The sequence below is a fragment of the Anabrus simplex genome, chromosome 2 (assembly GCF_040414725.1).
Source record: "Anabrus simplex isolate iqAnaSimp1 chromosome 2, ASM4041472v1, whole genome shotgun sequence".
Taxonomy (NCBI): domain Eukaryota; kingdom Metazoa; phylum Arthropoda; class Insecta; order Orthoptera; family Tettigoniidae; genus Anabrus; species Anabrus simplex.
This window is the reverse complement of record NC_090266.1, coordinates 749,642,471-749,659,331: the sequence shown is the minus strand read 5'-3', so window position 1 is coordinate 749,659,331 and position 16,861 is coordinate 749,642,471. Positions and strand designations below refer to the sequence as shown.

General features: G+C 37.2%; 1 protein-coding gene across 1 annotated transcript in view; it reads left to right on the top strand.

The window, feature by feature from the left end:
- Positions 1-16,861, top strand: part of Elp2 (elongator complex protein 2) — a 273,780-nt gene that overhangs the window by 214,023 nt on the left and 42,896 nt on the right. The window contains exon 10 of the mRNA XM_068226276.1: positions 13,538-13,686. Within this exon, the coding sequence (XP_068082377.1) occupies positions 13,538-13,686 (149 nt within the window). The remainder of the gene's footprint in view (positions 1-13,537; positions 13,687-16,861) is intronic.

Sequence of the window (16,861 nt, the reverse complement as noted above, 5' to 3'; positions counted from 1 at the left end):
TTTCTGCTGTGTACCGACTCCTTGAACATGCTACAATCTATAGACACATATTTCCCTTGGAACCCTCTGGTGCAGCGGATCCAGGACCTGCTGGCCAGGTGTTCGGATGCCAGCACCATAATTAGGTTTATGTGGCTCCCAAGCCACATGGGTATAGAGGGAAATGAGTTAGCTGACAAGGCTGCCAAAGAGGCTGTTATCTTGCCGTTGTTGTCTTACAGGGTTCCTGCCAGTGTCATTCGCTCTCAGCAGAGACAGCTGGTTATGCCCGATTGGGAGCTGGAGTGGTAGGCCACTACTCTCCTAAATAAGCTGAGAGCCATAAAAGGAACTACGAAGGTATGGAAGACTTTGTTTCAGGCTTCTCGGAGAGAAGCTGTGGTACTAGGTCATCTTCGGATCAGTCATGGCATAGTAATGCACTCCTACCTACTGAAGGGTGAACGCCCCCGGTGTGTACTTGCGGCGGTCACCTAACCGTGGTACACATCCTTGCGGAGTGCGTGGAGCTGGCCAGTCTGCGCCGTAGTCCAAAACTCCCGAGTGCCATTTCACTCATCCTACGAGGTGACGAGTAGTCAGCAGACCTCCTCATCCATTTTGAGGGATAGTGGCTTTTTTTATTGTATATAACAATGTATTTTGTATTAGTGTATTTTTGTTAACTATGCCTTTATCCCATTGACTCTTATATTAGTTTGTATTTGCGTATGTTAATATGTCATTTTAACTTCTGACTTGAATGATATCAAATCAAATCAAATCAAATCAAATCAAATCAAATCAAATCAAATCAAATCAAATCAAATCAAAATCTCTTTATTTGCAAATGAGGTGTCTACCTCGGTGGCAAATGGTACACTAAAATACATTATTGTCAAACACTAAATATTAAATTAACAAGAGAAGAAAATTTTTCTATAATACAATATTATACAATTTACGCTAACAATGCTTTCTATTAAACACACAGCTCATCCTTAATAAAGTTATATTGTTTACAAAATTCTACTTATAATATCTCCTGTACTACTTACAAATATAGTCAACTGATATACAGTTAAGTGGAATTAATTCAAATGATACTATACAACTGGTATAAGATTAATATTTACATTGCATTTATTTACTTATTTACTTTCCTTTTTTTAACCCGTTCTGGAACCTAAGTAGCATAACGACCTGCTACGTCTTAACCAGAGCCCCTTTTGCCACCACTTTTCAGACTTCCTGAAGGGCCTTCACAGCTACCGTAGCGGTCCCAGGGCCCTCGAAGTCCCCACTGTACTTCACCCCTACAGGCAGTCCCTTACTTCGGCTGTCCAAACTCCTTAGACCAGGGGATTGGGAGCTGGAGTGGTAGGCCACCACTCTCCTAAATAAGCTGAGAGCCATAAAAGGAACTACGAAGGTATGGAAGACTTCGTTTCGGGCTTCTCGGAGAGAAGCTGTGGTTATTTTTTTTACAATAACCTGCACTGGTCTAATGCCCTCTAACACTTCATTTATTTTCTCTGTTGCTGTTTATTCTCTTCTTGAATATCTGTACAGATTTTGGAAAAGGATCAAACACTACCCCTGGTAAAGTGTTTCACTCCTTCACACCCTTCCCAATGAATGAAAATTTACCCCAATCGCTTCTGCTAAAATCCCTTCTAATTTTGTACTTGTGGTCAGTTCTACCAATATAATTATTTTCCAACTGAAGCCTCCCACGGATATCTCCCCATGCTTCTTCTCTTGTATAGGCTCTATATAATCCTATAAGTCTAGTTTTCTCCCTTCTCTTACTTAAAGTTTCCCACCCAAGTTCCTTTAACATTTCTGATACACTACTCTTTCTCCTGAAATCCCCTGTTACAAATCTTGCTGCTTTCCTCTGCACACTATCTATTTCTTTTATTAGGTATTCTAGGTGAGGATCCCAAACACTGTTTGCATATTCCAATAATGGATGAACCATACTCAAGTAACTTTTTTCTTTTAATTCTTTGTTGCATCCTTTAAGTAGCCTCATTATGACATGTAACGATCTGTATGCTTTCCCAACAATGTCGTCAACATGACCCTTCCAGTGCAAATTACTTTCAAATCTCACACCTAAGTATTTGCACTTGCCATCTTTTGGGATAACTACCTCATCCAAAGTATATTCAAATTCAGTTTTAAAGCTCCTGTTTGTAAAAGTTGTAACAGTTGATTTGCCTGCGTTAACCTTCATATTATTTTCTTCAACCCGTTGTTGGATACTTTCAAGGTCCCTTTGTAATTCCGGACAATCCTCAATGTTGTTTATTTCCCTATAAACAATTATGTCATCTGCATACAATCTTATTTTTGATGTTATATTGTTCCCTAAATCATTTGCGTATATTAAGAAAAGTAACGGACCGATTATACTACCCTGTGCAATTCCCTTCCAAACTTTCTCTTCCTGAGATACATTATTTCCTACTTTGACTTTCTGAACCCTTGAATTTAGAAATGTTTTTATCCAACGTGTAACCCTTACGTCCAATCCTATTCCTTCCAATTTCTTTAATAATATTCCATGTTCCACTCTATCAAAGGCTTTGGAAAGATCTATGGCTATGCAATCTAACTGACCTCCTGAATCCAATTGATCTGATATGTCCTGCTGAAATCCCACCAGTTGTGCCTCACAAGAATTTTTTTTTCTAAATCCATACTGGCTCCTCATGAACCAATTTTTATCATCACATATCCCTCTGATGTACTTTGATATTGAACTCTCCAGTATTTTACAAACTGTACTGGTCAGGCTGATTGGTCTGTAGTTCTCTGGTTTCCTTTTATCACCCTTTCCTTTATAAATTGGTATTATTATAGATTCCTTCCATTCCTTTGGTATTACACTATTATTTATGACATAGTCAAAGAGAAACGTTAAATAAGACGCTATATAACACCCCATTGTCTTTAATACCTCCCCAGTAATTTGATCACTTCCTGCTGCTTTTCCTTGCTGAAGCAGTCGGATTTCTCTGAAAATATCTTCATTTGTGAATGGGAAGCTTCTTGTTTCCCTCTGTGTCTCTTCCTCTCTATCTTCTGTTTCGGTTTCCAACTCCTGACAATCATCTACTGAATCTCTGAATTCCCTACTAAATAGGTTTGCTTTCTCAGTATCTGTTAAATTGTTTTCACCCCCTTCTCCCACCATTGTAGGAATTTGGATTCCTTTTCCTTTTTGATTCCTGATATATGAATACAGCTTTTTCCATTTCCCTTTGTGGTCATTACCCTCTTGAAGTATGCCATTCATATAATTCTCTTTTGCTTCCTTTTTCACTCTATTCAGTTCCCCCATTAACTGTTTTCTAGTTTCTCTACTCTCCCTACCCTCTTTGATTTTCCTGTTTACTATTCTACATTTTCTTTTTAATTTTCTTATTTCCCTTGTATAATAAACAGGGTCTGAGGTCATTTTACCCTTCTTAAGAGGTACAAATCTCTTCTCTCCTTCCCAAATGATTCCTTTAAATTTAGCCCAAAGTGTATCCACGTTACTCCCTTCACTTATCCAACAACTGAATTGTGATTTAAGGTAAGTCCCAAATTCATCAACTTTAGTTTTTCTGTACAATTTCTTGTCTTGTGTAACCCTCTTCTTAGGCCTTTTTGGTACGAGTCCTACATCCATTATTACAGCCTTATGGTCTCCTATTCCTTCAATTACCTCAGTTTTATCAACAATTTCCCATGGTTTAACCAAGAATACATCTAGTAAGTTATTGAGACGAGTCGGTTCTTGTACTACTTGTGTAAATCCTCCCTCCCAAATTAACTTATTTGCCCCCGCGCCAGGGAAATTAACCAATTATGGTTGAAATTCCCGACGCTGCCAAGAATCAAACCCGGGACCCCCGGGACCAAAGACCAGCTCGCTAACCATTTAGCCATGAAGCCGGACGACATTTTTAATTTTTGAGATATAAGTATCTTCACACAAAGAATTCAACTAATTTTTCAGTTCAATCATCCCCTTAACTGGATTTTCCATATACAAAAAACCACGTGTTTCTTTACTTTGAAAGAAGATTTCAATTATATAAATGGTCATGCCTCTAACATCTTCAGCTTTAGAGATTTAAGTATCCTCAGAAAAAGAATTCAACTTCTTTTTCACCCCAACCCATTATGTTGATCCCCCCACTTCTTAATATACGCAAATGATTTAGGGAACAATATAACATCGAAAATAAGATTGTATGCAGATGACATAATTGTTTATAGGGAAATAAATAACATTGAGGATTGCTCAGAATTACAAAGGGACATTGAGAGTATCCAACAATCGGTTGAAGAAAATAATATGAAGGTTAATGGAGGCAAATCAACTGTTACAACATTTACAGACAGGAGCTTTAAAACTGAATTTGAATATACTTTGGATGAGGTAGTTATCCCTAAAGATGGCAAGTGCAAATACTTAGGTGTGAGATTTGAAAGTAATTTGCACTGGAAGGGTCATGTTGATGACATTGTTGGGAAAGCATACAGATCGTTACATGTCATAATGAGGCTACTTAAAGGATGCAACAAAGAATTAAAGGAAAAAAGTTACTTAAGTATGGTTCGTCCATTATTGGAATATGCAAACAGTGTTTGGGATCTTCACCAAGAATACCTAATAAAAGAACTAGATGGTGTGCAGAGGAAAGCAGCAAGGTTTGTAACAGGGGATTTCAGGAGAAAGAGTAGTGTATCAGAAATGTTAAAGGAACTTGGTTGGGAACCTTTAAGTAAGAGAAGGGAGAAAACTAGACTTATAGGATTATATAGAGCCTATACAGGAGAAGAAGCATGGAGAGATATCCGTGAGAGGCTTCAGTTGGAAAATAATTATATTGGTAGAACTGACCACAAGTACAAAATTAGAAGGGATTTTAGCAGAAGCGATTGGGGTAAATTTTCATTCATTGGGAAGGGCGTGAAGGAGTGGAACAGTTTACCAGGGGTAGTGTTTGATCCTTTTCCAAAATCTGTACAGATATTCAAGAAGAGAATAAACAACAACAGAGAAAATAAATGAAATGTTAGAGGGCATTCGACCAGTGCAGGATATTGTAAATAAAAAATGTGTGTGATTAAATTAATTCCATCCCCTGGTCTATGGAGTTTGGACAGCCCAAGTAGGGGACTGCCTGTAGGGGTGAAGTACAGTGGGGACTTCGAGGGCCCTGGGACCGCTACGGTAGCTGTGAAGGCTCTTCAGGAAGTCTGAAAAGTGGTGGCAAAAGGGGCTCTGGTTAAGACGCAGCAGGTCGTTATGCTACTTATGTTCCAAAATGGGTAAAATATAAATATGTAAATAAATTCAATGTTAATTTTAATCTTATACCAGTTGTATATTATTATTAGAAGTAATTTCACATACTGTATATGAGTTGACTATGTTTGTAAGATATTATAAGTAGAATTTTGTAAACAATATAAATTTATTAAGGATGATGTATGTGTTTAATAGAACAAATTATTAGCGTAAATTGTATTATATTGTATTCTAGGAAAATTTTCTTTGTCTCTTGTTAATTTAAAATTTAGTGCTTGACAATAATGTATTTTAGTGTACCATTTGCCACCGAGGATTTGATTTGAAGTAAAATTTTCCAAAAACAAACAGTACTCGTTTCTTTACAAGAGCTTCCAAATACCAATTATCACTCCTCTAACATCTTCAGTTTTTGAGATATATGTATCCTCGTGAAAGGAATTCTTCTTCGTTTTCATCCTCCCCTCTACCATGTTGATCCCCCCCTGCAAATACGTGTTTGCGTGTTTCCTTATTTTTAAAGCAGATTCCAAATACCAGTTTTGACGTTTTTAACATCTTTAGATTTTATGGTGTATATATTGTCACACAAATAATTCCATAATTTTTCAATACTTTCACCCCCCATCCCCCCATTAAGGGTCTTTTCCGAAAACCAAAGAATACGTGTTTCCTTATTTTTAAAGGAGTTTCCAAATACCAATTTTCACGTCTGCAACATGTTAAGTTTTAGAGATATGTCTTTTTCAGTTCCCCTTAAGTGGATTTTCTGAAAAAAATATTTGTTTCTTTACTTTTACAGGAAATTCGGATTATCCAAAAACACAAAATTACATATTTCTTTATGTTCGAAGGAGATTCCAAATTTCAATTTTCATGTCTGTAACATCTTCAGTTTTTGAGCTATAAGTCTCCTTATAAAGAAAGTTCAACCCCTTTTCCCACATTTTTCACCTCCATTAATGGGATTTTCCAAAAACAAAAAATACATGTTTCTTTATTTTTAAAGGAGATTCCAAATACCAATTTTTTATATCTGTAAACTTTTAAGTTTTTGAGATATAGATATTCTCATTTTAAACAAAAAAAACCACACACACTTGGCGATGATGAATCAGTCAGTCGGTCAGTCAGTCAGTCAGGACAAGTTATTTTATATACATAGATTTACAATATGGTGTATAGTTCTAATGACATTCTGTTAATTTTTCAGGATGATTATGATGATGATTATGTTTGTTGTTTAAAGGGGCCTAACAGCTAGGTCATCAGCCCCCAATGGTATGAGATGTAATAAAAAACATAATAATAAAAATTTTTAAATACATCCACTGACCAGAATTTAAATTAAATGATAAAAAATGATTATGAGATTAAAATAATCAGTGGACCTAATTCGCAATGCCTTATTTTCTAATAAAATTATGGAAAACATAGATTAGAATGAAATAAGGCATTCCCTTGAAGTACAGAGATATATATGTTGACTGGATTTGTGAACAGTGTGTTTGTCTTAGCCCCAAAACGTAATACTACCAACATGGTTTACAAAGAACTTCTGAGGTAAATGAAACTCAATTTTTGGGTGAGTTTTTATACTGTAGGAATTTTCAAATATTCTCTTAGAATAATGCCAAGGAATGATTACTCTGATCAAATTACAAAATCCATGCGAGCAAAGCCGCGGGTAATTGCTAGTAGATACATATATTCATTAATTACATAGCAAACCCAAACCCCATGGCGCAACAGCCCTGGAAGGGCCTTGGCCTACCAAGCGACCGTTGCTCAGCTCGAAGGATTACAGATTACGTGGTGTCGTGTGGTCAGCACGATGGATCCTCTCGGCCGTTATTCTTGGCTTTCTAGACCGGGGCCGCCATCTCGCCGTCAGATGGCTCCTCAGTTGTAATCGTGTAGGCTGAGTGGACCTCGGACTAGCCCTCAGATCCAGGTAAAAATCCGTGGCCTGGCCAGGAATCGAAACCGGGGCCTCCGGGTAAGAGGCAGGCACGCTATCCCTACACCATGGGGCTGGCTTAATTACATAGCATCACAGAATAATATACCTTTCTTATTTTCCTTGAAGCAGAGTCATCATTATTTTTACTGCTTGCAGAAGCACTTTCTGTGAAATAAGATTGTTTATTTTCTGGGCGTTTTCTTTTCATGCAGATAACAGACCATGTTAATTCGTTAACAAACATTGGCCTAATTACACATACCTGTTTGACAGTGATTCAGCAACTTCTAGTGCCTTGGATGCTGAACAAGGTTGTTGTTCATACATGTCATCTCATTAACTCTTCTGATTAGGTCGACGTCAGGAGGGGCATCCAGTCTTAAAAACTCGCTACAAAGTTTCATCACATTTCATACCCAACCTATTTCATACCCAACCTGGGAGGGATATAGCACAAGGGTTGGACATACATTTTGAGTATTGGTAGTAATTTAAGTTTAAAGATAGGTTAGAATTAGAGAAGTTAGTGCCTCCTTGACTAAATATAAGTATTTCACAAGAACAGAAGGGTTATAACAACAAAAATGCGTACACTAGGAAATTTAGTCCGTCACTTGCTATCTGCTCTATCGAGAGACAGCTGTTGCCATCCCTGACTTTGAGTGTGTCATCAACAAGTTCACAGAGCCGGAGAGGGAATGGATTTTGTCTACAAGCAAGTCGGTTAAGATATCGACACCATACTTTATTTTTATAATTTTTTATTTTGTTTCACGATATATTCTTGATTTCTCTTCAGCCATTGCCATCGGATTATTCTTCTTATTACATAAGTAATAAGTGGAAACTGGGGTGGAGGAGAAAGTTGAGGTGGTGCAGAGCCTTCCAGCCCTTCCAGAGTAAAATGTCACGAACCACCACTGGTCTCCTGGATCCTATAATTGCCATCCATTATCAGTCCTTGTGAATTACATGTGAATAGGAAACGAACGGGAGTTGGTGCTGGCATCTCAGGACATGTTCAACTAGATCAACACTGTGCTAGTTACAGCGATGTATCAAGTCGACCATGCTCAGAACAAGCTATGATTGCGCAGTGCTCATGCTCACAAGTCAGTCACAACGCTTGTTAGCAATGTGTAAGGATGACCTCTAGACTATCTTAGTACGCAGATAATCCTGGTCTATGAATAACATTTTCTTGGTCCGTGGTTAATGCCGCTTGGGGCAGGACTAGTAAATGTTTGTGAATAGTACCTCTGGTGTCTAGTGGTTAATCAAGTGGAGCCTTGTCAGATTTGTAATAATTTTGAAAATACAGATTTTGCTCATAAATTTTTTGATATAGCTGTTCAGTTTCTTTGTCACTAACTGTACAACACTAGGTCATTAATGTGAATCCATATTCAGATTACAATATCAGTCTGAACCTAGAAGTAGAAAATTAAATAATCCTGAATAAAAGACCGTGCTTATTCTGAATGAACACAAGAAAGAACCTATGATACTGTGGCATTAGAGGTAACAGATCATCATCATAATTGTGAGTTTAAATAATCTCACAATGTTCTAAACTCGCACTTCTATTTCACTATTAACAAACTCACTGCATGAAGGAACAGATAATATTATTCATTTCCCTAATGTTTCGATACACACAAAGTCAAGTGTTAATAAAAGTATAATACCAATATAAATGGTCTGTTATTGGACATTATAAATTTTCCAGGTAACTCATTCCTGGTTGCCAGCGTTCCGTTCCGCCCTTGTGTGCTAGGTTGGGCTCATCAGTTGGTACCTAGCATACCTACCAAGACGCTGGTTAGTGCATAGTGCCGTTTCCTTCCCACTCCTAGGCCTTTCCTATCCCTTCGTTGCCATAAGACCTATCTGTGTCGGTGCGACGTAAAACAAATAGCAAAAAATATTTGGTTCATCTGTCTTTAGGGTAAATGTCTCTCTCCAAGGACAGGGGCAAACCCTGATCCCAATGCACCCATCTGCTCTCATATGAGGCCATTGGCAATTGATGAAGAGTGAATCTTTATCCTGGGAGTCTCTCAGTACACTTTCACAGTCATAGGGAATGAGATTGGCAGTTAAAGAGCTCCTAGAGGGCCAGGTGATGGAATCACCATGTCCTATGTAACCGATGAACATTAAATCATAACAGTTTATACCTTGCTAAAACATTAGCCATGATGTTCGATGTAAAAAACAAAACAAAGATGGAGAACCAGTAGCCATGTTTCTGGACTGATAACATTATGTTCTCTTTGTATTGAAGTCTTAAAAAGCAAGAATACACTTTGCACAATTTATGTAAAGGCCTTCTTATATTCATCATCTTACTTGTCTAATAGAAATAGCAATATTTTGTACACTCCTTAATCACAGAAGAGAAGAAAATTAAGATGTGGTAGTATAGCCTATGGTTGCCGTCCAAGCATACACAAACATTCTTGGTACACGAGATGCGTAAATATTACACTCCAAGATTAGATACAAGAGTATAAACTAGCACATCTGGTGAAGGAACCTTGAACTAGCAGTAGGGGCATGTGACTTTTGTAAAAAGAAGCACACATGGAAATTTCTGTGTCTTAGGGCACTACAACATAACCACAGTGAAAATGATACATGCTACAATATATAGAATACTACCACAGAAAGGATTAATTTGCATGTTAGACCAAATAATATCTTTAAAAACCTTCTAGAATTTCGGATATAGCACTACAAAGGCAAGCATTACTATCACTACACTGCAGTTCATTGTCAGTCCACTCACTGTTAGTGGTTTGTGTGTGGAGAAGAGAGTTAGGTGAGGTACACTGAAAATTGCTAACCACTCCGAAAAGTATCAGGTTGGTTTTGCAAAATATGTTACTGGAATGTGAAAAAAAAGGTAATACATTATGATATTATATGCAGAATGTTTGGGTTTAAAACAAGAAGTTACTAATATTAATGAACATATTTATCAGAGCATAAAATGTATCAATCCATTATGGCAGCCCAACAGTGCTATTAATGTGTTATTGTGATGCCATTCTAAAATATTATATAATATTTATACATGTTTCAGAGCATCGTTAAACTCAAATGAATTTAGAAAATATACAAAGCTTTGAGGAATCTTAATTACTTTGATTCTTTGTTCTTGTAAAATATGAAAAATGTGACTTAGTAGATGTTTTTCATTCAAGGTTAGTATATAATAGGTTATCCACAACTTGCAGTCATTGGCTGATCGAGCATGACGTCTTGCCAATACCTCCTCTCTGCAAGTCGTCCGCTTCTGATTGCAGGAGTGCTTCTCAAAGGAGTTTAGCGATTGCAGTATATTTTAACCAAACAGTTATTAGCTTGTCTCTTATACCTGCTCAAACTGACTTTGTAAATAGTGGATAACAAACACAATAATATACAATACAACACAGCTAATCATGTCACAAGTCCATGGTTATTGCTCATAGGATTTTAGTGGACACACTGCACTACAGAAATGCAATAAAGAATTCTGAGTTAAACAGAACTGAATATTACCAATAAACAAACAAGCAAGCAAGCGAACAAAAGAACGAACAAACAGTCAGTTATGATAAAGTGAATCTTATCTTTAACTGGTAAGTTTCTTCATTTTCTTTATCTTCTTGACCTTCACCTCCATAACGTTGACACATTTGCTTCCACTTTTTCCTCACGTTTGTTTAAAAAATGTATACGAGCATATGTCCTTATTTTTACAAACCTTGCTACCAGATCACTACTTAAATTAGGATCACCTGCACATGTTAAACAAACTAGGTTCTGTATTACTCCCGACTCTCTTTGGACTACAAGTCCATGATATAGAAATGTTTCTCCATATCTCGTACAGTCTGCAAGACCACTGTACGGCAGACTTCGAACCCAGGACCCTGAACAATACTGTGGTCTGTTCCTCCTATGTCGGTTTGAAAACTTGTGGGTGAGTGCTTTTGTCTTTTTTAGCCATCCAACCTGCAATGTAATTAAAATCTTCGATCTCCATTTCAGTGTTAGTTTCACCGGCAAATGTTGGAACAGTATCATATATTTTGAATATTAATTTTTTTTTATGAAAACTAAAGTCAGTCAGTCCGGCCATTCTCTCCGGTCGATTTCCTTCATTTTTAAAAAAATGAAAGATATTCATGCACAGATTTGTCATCAGGTACTATAAATCACTTAACTTCTGCCTTCCTCAAATTATTTGATTTTTTAATTTTTTGTCTCTTTGAAGAAATCATATCTTTGGTTCTAATTGAGGTATGGAGTTCGTTTTGGCCTAAGAACACTCAGTGGATCAAGCTGTTTCATTTCAGCTCTTAACTATTCAAATCGGTTGATTCTGAGGAAAGTTATGAGTGCACATTCAATTTGACATCTCATTTCTTCAACATTTTTTCTCATTGAAACAATCATATCTTTCATTCTAATTGAGGTACGCAGTTCATTTTGGTCTAAAAACACTCAGTGGATCAAGCGCTTTCTTTTGAGGTAATAACTACTTAAATTGGTAGATTCTGAGAAAAGTTATGAGTACATATGTCTCCATGACTAAGATCTTTGCGCCGAACTGTTAAAAAGTCCTTCATAGTGTTGTTCCAAGGAACGTTTAATTCAATTTCTTTGTGTGATGTTTTTTCAAGTGTTTTGTTGACATAATATTACATTCTATTACCACAGCAGATCATGTGCTTTATTTCATTAACTCGAAACTTTGCAAATACATCCTTGAGGATAGTAGCGAACAACACCATACTTTGTACATTGCGGGCAGAGCCAGCGGGAAACTGCTAGTGTATTTTTAAAATAGCTTTCAACAGAAGAATATTGTAACTCATGACACGTTACTCCACTCTCCCATAGCATTTGTGGTGAGACATATTCATCAGTGGTTTCTTTTCGTGTGTTCCTGTGTTGTTCTGTTTTACATACATTATTTCTGAGAATAATCATCTGAAGATGATAGTGTGTTCAGTGGGGTAAGGTGGTCATATAATCCTCCTCGAGAATTGATTTGGGAAAACAAATTCTCGAGTGAATCTTGGTTCAGTCGGTGGGTTAAAAGGTACTTCATTCCTAGATTCTGAACTTTTGAGATCAGATATTTCAGGGAGAAGATAGTCAAAAGGATAGCTTTCTGGAACGCTTGCTTAACTTCTTTCCCCTTGCAGCTCATCCTGTTAATAAGGCTACATATTTTATCTAAAAGTGTTGTTTTAACTGAAGACCATACACAATTTTGCTAGGTACTTTAGAAATTGTCAGACTGTAGGAATTCATGAGATCATACCAGTTATTAACAGTTTCAATGAATTCACTCGTGCTTTACCAACAGTTGCATCATCTCCTAATTTGAAATGATATAATGCTGTAGTTACACTGTGTGGCATTAATTCTGCAAATTCTGCAGCTTTTCTTACGTTTATCCTATCTGTGCCCCTACAGTTCAGATGTCTGAAATCGATTTTGCGGCTGTCATTCTTAACCAGAGCTTTCGCAGGTTCTTTTGGGACAACTTTACCATCAGAAAATTCAAAGCCGGTGTTGAGAAACCATTTCCTAATTAGTTTCAACAGCTGAGGGGTACCTGCAAAGAACTACACTTTTTCTGATGTCTGTGGTTTCAGAAACTACCTATGTTTTTGTTTCATCAGTTCCATATGCTTTCCACAAGCCTTGATTCACTGCACCCATGTCACAGACTCATGCTATTACTTTGTACTTCTGAAAGACATGAAACCAAATTGTCTAGTAGGTCTTTTGTCATCTTTTTATCGAAATCAGCTTAAATTACTTGCTTCCAATTCTTGAACAGTCCTCTGACCATCACAGCTTGCAATTATGAACTGTGGCCTATGATTTCATCCTTCAGGATTGATATTTGAAAGCACTTTCGGCGTGCATTTCGTCCAACTGGAGGATTGTAATTTTCTTGTGGTCTTTATATGAGACAGCAACAATCTTCACCATACGCAGAATATCTTCCAGGGTTCCACTTCCACTTCACACATCAATTCTTGGAGTCCATTTTTCCAGCGAGACCGGTGGCGGGTGTGTTCCCATAGCAACATCATAATCGAGCATAGCCGAAGCCTTCCGAACGCAGAAACGCCTGTTCTGGGCAGCCTGTTATATACTAACCTAGTTTTCCTTGACTCTTCAAATGGTAACCTGATTTGTGGGGCACACCTCAGAATGTATTCAATAATAATTGGAATTCCATTCATGATGTGTAAATCCCACAGGAATGCTGAAACTTGGAAACAACATCAAATGCTCATGTCACATGTACTGACAGTGACTCAGTTGGAATTCTCACCTGATGGACAGTATCTGCTTTCTGTTTCTCGAGATCGTCGATGGAGTCTTTTCCGTCTAGTCAACTCAGTTCAAGGTAAGACCTAGTCATTAAAATATCTAGTTTGACTATAAGTACTGTTACAAACTACCTGCCAAGTTCCACAGTTTTTCTCACAACACCATCTGGAGACATATAGGAGAACCTCTTTGGTATACAGTCTGCATTCACCTCCAAAGTGATCCTTTTGCATTCATTGTATTATAATCATGGAATAGGGCATTTATGAAAATTGTGATAGCTTTCAGACCTCTTGGATATCTGAGAAGCTTGCTGTCAGCAGAATGTTGGTCTGTTGAACAGTTTGATGTTTCGGGGAGACTGGGAGTGAAAACTGAAGGTAATGGCAAGGGAGATGAACATTTCAATATGAACAATGTATAGGATGCTTTGAGGTGACCTTGGTATGAAAGAACATTATTGCAGCTCTGGGTACTTACTAACACCACAATTGAAGAAGCAGAGGCTGGTCAAATGCCGAGCCCTACTTAAGCTGTAAGTTCAAAAAGGTCTTTGCAAAATTCTCCTTACTGCAGAGGAAGGTTTTCACAATTGAAGAATACTTTAATTGTCAGAATGACCAAACACGTCTTTGTCTCAATTAACGTAACTTTTAAGCTCTTCAGTCTGTCGATCATTGAATATAACTCCTATAACACTATTACATACCTGTAAAAAACACAATATTAAACAAAGAATGACATGTTTCGTTCTTGAAAGAACGTCATCAGATTCTATCAAAACACTTTTTTTTAAAAAGTGAAAATTGTTTAGAAATGTAGAAACATTTATGTTTAAATTCTGTTTGTACCTTTAATACTTGAAAGTTAGAGCTTACTTTAATGAAGTGCTCCAGAAGTACATCCTCTCCCCCTCCTGTGTTATTCCAACAGAGAGTGCAAGGTGGTTTAATGCTCTGTCATTGGCGTGAATCCAGGTGGCTAGTTTGTCGGTAACTTTGTTATATCATGCTCCAGTTGATGTCAGCGGCTACTTTTAGCTTTATTATTATTATTATTATTATTATTATTGTTGTTGTTTTAATTGTTTCGGAAATTATACAGGGGTTCTTAAATGAGCATTTAATGGGCTGGCTAGTTTACCAGTAATTTTCCATTACGTCATTTTCTGGTGTTGTCAGTGCCAATCGTGGAAGTGTATATGTAGTAAAATAGGGAGTAAATGTAAGTTAATGATTGTTGAAATGGAAGTATGAAATTAAATTAAAGAGTATCTTGTAAGACATTATTTTTAGTGATAAATAATAACCTACTAACACAGTAATAATACAAACCTACAAATACACTTCCACGAATTGCATTGGCGCCACTGGAAAATGCACCAGAAAATAACGTAATGGAAAATTACTGGTAAACTAGCCAGCACATTGAATGCCAATTAAAGAACCCCTGTATAATTTCAAAAACAATTAAAACAGGATGAAAATAATAATAATAATAATAATAATAATAATAATAATAATAATAATAATAAAAGTGAAGTTTCAAAACCCATTGAAACCAAGCAGAACTGAAAAAACGTACAGTGTATAGGTAGTAATAAAAATACTAGAGTTTGGTGTTAAAAAGTTAAAGTGATGGGATGATAAATGCCAAATACTTATTTACATCATTCATTTTGGAGCATTTTTCTTTTTTTTTTTTTTTTTTTTTCAAGTTGCTTTACGTCGTACTGACACAGATAGGTCTTATGGTGATGATGCGATGGGACAGGAAAGGGCTAGGAGTGGGAAGGAAGCGGCCGTGGCCTTAATTAAGGTACAGCCCCAGCATTTGCCTGGTGTGAAAATGGAAAACCACGGAAAGCCATCTTCAGGGCTATCGACAGTGGGGTTCGAACCTACTATCTCCCGAATACTGGATACTGGCCGCACTTAAGCGACTGCAGCTATCGAGCTCGGTGGAGCGTAATTTGCCAATTAATTGTACAGATTATGCAAGTCACCTTTTTAGAAAAATGTTCCCAGGCAGTGAGATTACAAATAAATATCACTGTCCAAGAACTACAACTGCTGCAATTGTTGGAGAAATGGGAAAGAAAGAAAGAAAGAAAGAAAGAAAGAAAGAAAGAAAGAAAAAGAAGAAATAGAAGAAACTTTGAAGGGAGCATAAAACATGATAGATTAGTTCATGTTAGGCATGGTATTTTAACACCACCTCACCAATGCTCAATAAGAGGATATTTAGTCAGGTGACTAAAACATGAACACCGAGCTCGATAACTGCAGTCGCTTAAGTGTGGCCAGTATCCAGTAGTCGGGAGATAGTGGGGTCGAACCCCACTGTCGGCAGCCCTGAAGATGGTTTTCAATGGTTTCCCATTTTCACACCAGGCAGTTGCCGGGGCTGTACCTCAATTAAGGCCACGGCCGCTTCTTTCCACTTCCTAGGCCTTTCTTATCCCCTCGTTGCAATAAGACCTATCTGTGTTGGTGCACACACACAAAAAAGAAAACATGAACACAGTTTGGGTTATCTATTGGTGATGAAAATGCTGCAGAAAATGCAGGCATGCTGAAGAAAGACACATGTATCAATTTGAAGTGGGGATTCCCTGTCTGGAAATGCCTCAGTTGCTCAGTTGCTGGGTATAAGTCAAATTTGTTTCGGGACACCTGTGAACGTAAGATGCAAGAACCTTGCGAATTTTGTTTGGGGATGTACTACCTTTATTTACTTGCACTATATACATATGATATGAAGTTACAATTTTCTACTGCTGAAGAAGCGTGTGTACATCAGTAACATGTAATTTAGGTCTACAACACATGTTCTTATATGTATTCCAATGTTACTGGATATTTCAGTAAAAGCTGAATACGAATATGTACTAAAGTTAAATGTTTGTGAATTTGGATTCCACCAACAGTTTCTATGGAAATGTGTTATATAAATGTGGATTTGATGACACAGTGCATGGAGCTTGCTAGGATATAAAGTATGTACTGCCCGAGACATACAGAATAAGCAGTTTTGACTGCATCTCCTGAATTTTCCTGATTTTCGTATCAAAATCTCTTATTTTTGGTTTTATAAGTTTGGCAGATACGAAGCATATTTCTATGATGACGATGATACAGAATTCTAGGATTGCTGGAGAAAGACATATGTATCAATTTGAGGTGGGGATTCCTAGTCTGGAAATGCCTCAGTCGCTGGGTATAAGTCAAATTTGTTTTCGGATACGTATG